This window comes from Salvelinus sp. IW2-2015, unplaced genomic scaffold (genome assembly GCF_002910315.2).
Source record: "Salvelinus sp. IW2-2015 unplaced genomic scaffold, ASM291031v2 Un_scaffold2523, whole genome shotgun sequence".
Taxonomy (NCBI): Eukaryota; Metazoa; Chordata; class Actinopteri; order Salmoniformes; family Salmonidae; genus Salvelinus; species Salvelinus sp. IW2-2015.
Genome location: NW_019943837.1, coordinates 11189 through 17184, shown reverse-complemented (window position 1 = coordinate 17184; position 5996 = coordinate 11189). Strand labels below are relative to the sequence as shown.

The following is a 5996-nucleotide window of genomic DNA, read 5'->3' as shown; positions in this document are numbered from 1 at the left end:
GCCCCCTAGCTGGAGACAACATTGACACCACCATAAAGCCCCACCCTTAGTGGAGACAACATGACACCACCATAAAGCCCCTAGCTGGAGACAACATGACACCACCATAAAGCCCCTAGCTGGGAGACAACATGACCCCCATAAAGCCCCTAACTGGAGACAACATTGACACACCATAAAGCCCCTAGCTAGAGACAACATGACACCACCATAAACCCCTAACTGGAGACAACATGACACCACCATAAAGGCCCCTAACTGGAGACAACATGACACCACCATAAAGCCCCCTAGCTTGAGAACAACATGACACCGCACCATAAAGCCCCCTTAGCTGGAGACAACATGACACCACCATAAAGCCCCTAGCTGGAGACAACATGACACCACCATAAAGCCCCTAGCTGAGACAACATGACACCCATAAAGCCCCTAACTGGAGACAACATGACACACCATAAAGCCCCTAGCTAGAGACAAACATGACACCACATAAAGCCCCCTAACTGGAGACAACATGACACCACCATAAAGCCCCCTAACTGGAGACAAACATGACACCACCATAAAGCCCCCTAGCTGGAGAAACATGACACCACCATAAAGCCCCCTAACTGGAGGACAACATGACACCACCATAAAGCCCCCCTAGCTAGAGACAACAAGACACACCATAAAGCCCCCTTAACTGGGACAACATGACACCACCATAAAGCCCCTAACTGGAGACAACATGACACCACCATAAAGCCCTAGCTGGAGACAACATAAAGCCCCCTAACTGGAGACCAACATGACACCACCATAAAGCCCCCTAACTGGAGACAACATGACACACCATAAAGCCCCTAGCTGGAGACAAATGCATGACAGTCCTTACTCTTGTCAGATTGAAAGAGTTGTTTGGGTCCGAATGCAGAGAAGGAGTTGTCAGAGTTGAATCCTTCGGAGACCATAATCCTGAGCTAGATAGAGGAATATGAATGGATTATTTGGAATCAGAGCGAGAATGCGCGAGAGAGATATAGAGCGGCGCAGAGGAGAAGGGAGCGACATGTTACCTGTCTGAGCGGTCACTCTCCACTAAGGTCATGGAGCTTCCAGTCTTCACTTGGGCCTTTCACCTGCGCCACTGCCACCTGAAAACCATCACACATGGTCACAACTTGCCACCTGAAAACCATCACACTATGGTCACAACTTGCCACCTGAAAACCATCACACTATTGTCACAAACTGCCACCTGAAAACCATCACACTATGGTCACAACTTGCCACCTGAAAAACCATCACACTATGGTCACAACTTGCCACCTGAAAACATCACACTATGGTCACAACTTGCCACCTGAAAACCATCACCACTATGGTCACAACTTGCCACCTGAAAAACCATCACACATATGTCACAACTTTGCCACCTGAAAACCATCACACCATGGTCACAACTAGGCACCTGAAACCATCACACTATGGTCACAACTTGCCACCTGAAAACCATCCACTATGTCACAACTTGCACCTGAAAACATCAACTATGGTCACAACTTGCCACCTGAAAACCATCACACTATGGTCACACACTTGCCACTTGAACAACCATCACACTATGTCAACCAACTTGCCACCTGAAAACCATCACACTTATGGGCCACAACTTGCACCTTGACACGCATCACACCTGGTCACAATTGCCACTGAACGTCACCAACTTGCACCTGCTACCCACACATTGGTCCACAACTTGCCACCTGAAAACCATCACACTATGGTCACAAACTTGCCACCTGAAAACCATCACACTATGGTCACAACTTGCCACCTGAAAACCATCACACTATGGTCACAACTTCCACCTGAAAAACCATCACACTATGGTCACAAACTTTGCCCACCTTGGAACAACCACTAACATCACTATGGTCACAACTTGCCACCTGAAAACCATCACCTATGGGCACAACTTGCCACCTGAAAACCATCACACTATTTCACAAACTTTGCCACTGAAAACCATCACACTATGGTCACAACTTGCCACCTGAAAACCATCACACTATGGTCACAACTTGCCACCTGGAAAAACCATCACACATGGTCACAACTTGCCACCTGAAAACCATCACACTCATGGACCACAACTTGGCCAACTTTGAAAACCATCACCCATGGTCACAACTTGCCACTTGAAAACCATCACACCATGGTCACAACTTGCCACCTGAATACCATCACACTATGGTCACAACTTGCCACCTGAAAACCATCACACTAGGTCACAACTTGCCACCTGAAACCATCACACTATTGGTCACCAACTTGCCACCCTGAAACCCATCACACTATGGGCACAACTTTGCCACCTGAAAACCATCACACCATGTCCAACTTGCCACTTTGAAAACCATCACACCATGGTCACAACTGCCACCTGAATCCATCAACACTATGGTCACAACTTGCCACCTAAAACCATCACACTATGGTCACCACTTGCACCTTGAAAACCATCACACTATGGTCACAACTTGCCACCTGAAAACCATCACACTATGGTCACAACTTGCCACCTAAACCATCACGACTATGGTCACAACTTGCCACCTAAAACCATCACACTATGGGCACAACTTGCCACCTGAAAACCATCACACTATGGTCACAACTTGTATCTAGTCAATACAAAAGTATCAGAAAGTTGACAATTTGCTATGGTAGCTCACCTGGGCTTCTGTCGTATCCCGCAGCCACAGCTGCAAAAGTAGGATTGCCATTCTTGCCGGGAGAGAGGTGGCATTAGCTAGCTTTTTCCCTGGTGCTTCTTCAAGTTGGTCTCACTATTGGCATTGAGTATTTGGCTGTATGTTCCCCTGGTCACTAGGCTGGGGAGGAGGAGGGAGGGGAGTAGGTCCTAGCTGAGTGGGTCTCTTTCAGGAAGGCGTCTGCATTCATGGTCTGTAGGGAGATCTTGCTGGAGACTGTCTGCTTCTGCAGGGTTGGAGAGACAGGAGAGAGAGGAGGCAGTAGTGAATGTGGTGTCCCACAGGGAAGTGGAGAGACAGGGAGAGAGAGATGGAGGCAGTAGTGAATGTGGTGTTCCACAGGGAAGTGGAGAGACAGGAGAGAGAGGAGGCAGTATGTAATGTGGTGTTCCACAGGGAAGTGGAGAGACAGGAGAGAGAGGAGGCAGTAGTGAATGTGGTGTCCCACAGGGAATGTGGAGAGACAGGAGAGGACAGGAGGCAGTAGTGAATGTGGTGTTCCACAGGGAAGTGAGAGACAGGAGAGAGAGGAGGCAGTAGTGAATGTGGTGTTCCACAGGAAGTGGAGAGACAGGAGAGAGAGGAGGCAGTAGTGAATGTGGTGTCCCACAGGAAGTGGAAGACAGGAGAGAGAGGAGGCAGTAGTGAATGTGGTGTTCCACAGGGAAGTGGAGAGACAGGAGAGAGGAGGCAGGTAGTTGAATGTGGTGTTCCACAGGAAGTGGAGAGACAGGAGAGAGAGGAGGCAGTAGTGAATGTGGTGTTCCACAGGGAAGTGGAGAGACAGGAGAGAGAAGAGGCGTAGTGAATGTGGTGTCCCACAGGGAAGTGGAGAGACAGGAGTGAGAGGCAGTAGTGAATGTGTGTGTCCCACCAGGGAAGTGGAGAGACAGGAGAGAGAGGAGGCAGTAGTGAATGTGGTGTTCCACAGGGAAGGGAGAGACAGAGAGAGAGGAGGCAGTAGTGAATGTGGTGTCCCACAGGGAAGTGGAGAGACGAGAGAGAGGAGGCAGTAGTGAATGTGGTGTCCCACAGGGAAGTGGAGAGACAGGAGAGAGAGGAGGCAGTAGTGAATGTGGTGTCCCACAGGGAAGTGGAGAGACAGGAGAGAGAGAGGCAGTAGTGAATGTGGTGTTCCACAGGGAAGTGGAAGACAGGAGAGAGAGGAGGCAGTAGTGAATGTGTGTCCCACAGGGAAGTGGAGAGACAGGAGAGAGAGGAGGCAGTAGGAATGTGGTGTCCCACAGGGAGTAGGGAGAGACAGGAGAGAGAGGAGGCAGTAGTGAATGTTGTGTCCCAACAGGGAAGTGGAGAGGACAGGAGAGAGAGGAGGCAGTAGTGAATGTGGATTGTCCCACAGGGAAGTGGAGAGACAGGAGAGAGAGGAGACAGTAGTGAATGTGGTGTTCCACAGGGAATGATTCTAGGACCTCTATTATTTAATTACATTAATCTGCCAAAACCATCAACATGATCTTCTCAGTAACGGTTCTCAGATGACAGGCGTCTTATATTACCCCAGATATATCTCAACAGGGAGTTTTCTGCACCAATAGAGTAACAGTGATGAATTTCAGTTTACTCCCTGAATTGGGCTTAATAATAACCCAACCCAGGGCTGCGTCCCAGATGGGACCCTAATCCCTACATAGGGAATAGGGCTCTGGTCTAAAGTAGTGCACTATATAGGGAATAGGGCTCTGGTCTAAAGTAGTGCACTATATAGGGAATAGGGCTCTGGTCTAAAGTAGTGCACTATATAGGGAATAGGGCCCTGGTCTAAAGTAGTGCATTATATAGGGAATAGGGTTCTGGTCTATAGTAGTGCACTATATAGGGTGTAGGGTGCCATTTTGGACACACCATGGTCAAGGTAGATAAGTGACCTACGGTTGGTGGTTTTGGTGAGCAGTGGGAGGTCCCATTCAGTAGCAGCGAACTCCTTCTCTCCCTCGGAGCCGCTGCTGTGACCCGGCTCTGAAACAGAGACGTTGGACAACCGCTTCACCACAGGAAACGGACAAGAATCCTCCAGCTTCCCACAAGGCACTGGGGGGGCAGAGAGAGAGAAAGGGAACCACCCGTCTCAGATAACAGCCTAACAGAACATTTAGACGAGAGAATGGATGGAGGTGTAATGGGCTAGGGCGGAGGGTGAGCCAGGACTCTGACCCGAGGGCGAGCGTGGACTCTGACCCGAGGTTGGGCGAGCCAGGACTCTGACCCTAGGGCGAGCGTGGACTCTGACCCGAACCCTAATGCACATCAATAATAAGAGGAATTGGACAAAGAGAAGATCCAACATAAAGAACAAAAGGGAACCCCGTCACTGTTTTTCTGTTTCTCCTAAACCATTAAAGATCACGTTCAGGAGCAGCAAAAACAGTGACGGGACTTAAGAAGCACCGGTGTAAAAATAACAACATGTCTCCATTACCAAGTCCAGAACAATCAGGCGAGTTGAGATGGGAGAGAGACCCAGGTCTGGGTTTGTGCAGAGTCCTAATTTTAGGGGCGGTGGTGAGAGCAGAGTGGATGAAGGTCTTGCGCTGTTTGTTCTCCAGGGCTGTGCTGTAGGGGAGCTCCAGGGAACTAGACTGATCCTTTGGGTTGGTTTGTCGCTTGTTGTTTTGGGGTTTGGTTTCCTCTTTCTCCAGAGTCACTGCTGTTCTGCCCTTCTTCTTCACTGGTTCCTAAACAGACAGAAGAACGAGACATTTTTTCTCCCTATAACACCTTCTTCTTCACTGGTTCCTAAACAAACAGAAGAACAAGACATTCTCGCTATACCATCCCGTTTTAAGTCTGCGTGTGGTGTGTGTGTGCACGTCACTCTCTCTCTCGGTCTACCTCTTTGTTGCTGGCCTCTACATCAGGGTTGGAGGTCTCTGTGGTGGTCGAGGAGCTGTCATCGTTGTCTGCCAAAACGTCCTTCAGCTGGTCTCTCTGAGGTGGTTTTCCCTTCGCTCTCCTCTCCTTCTCCGCTCTCTTCCTCTGAGCATTAGTTGGACCTCTCAGCTGCTTTCCTTCCAGCACTGCAGGACAACACAACTACAGTCACAACTACAGTCACAACTACTGCATGTAGTTGTGACTGTAGATGTGTTGTCCTGCAGTAGTTGTGACTGTAGATGTTGTTGTCCTGCAGTAGTTGTGACTAGATGTGTTGTCCTGCAGTAGTTGTGACTGTAGATGTGTTGTCCTGCAGTAGTTGTGACTGTAGATGTGTTGTCC

The 5996-nt window shown here is 49.3% G+C and overlaps 1 protein-coding gene across 1 annotated transcript in view; it reads right to left on the bottom strand.

The window, feature by feature from the left end:
• Positions 1 to 878: 878 nt before the first annotated feature.
• Positions 879 to 5996, bottom strand: part of tmem131 (transmembrane protein 131) — a 14700-nt gene continuing 9582 nt past the window's right edge. Inside the window, exons 4-9 of the mRNA XM_070440414.1 lie at positions 5613 to 5797; positions 5200 to 5455; positions 4653 to 4811; positions 2724 to 2988; positions 1062 to 1139; positions 879 to 965 (exon numbers count right to left, since the gene is read on the bottom strand). Coding sequence (XP_070296515.1) covers positions 2912 to 2988; positions 4653 to 4811; positions 5200 to 5455; positions 5613 to 5797 — 677 coding nt within the window. The 3' untranslated portion in view covers positions 879 to 965; positions 1062 to 1139; positions 2724 to 2911. The remainder of the gene's footprint in view (positions 966 to 1061; positions 1140 to 2723; positions 2989 to 4652; positions 4812 to 5199; positions 5456 to 5612; positions 5798 to 5996) is intronic.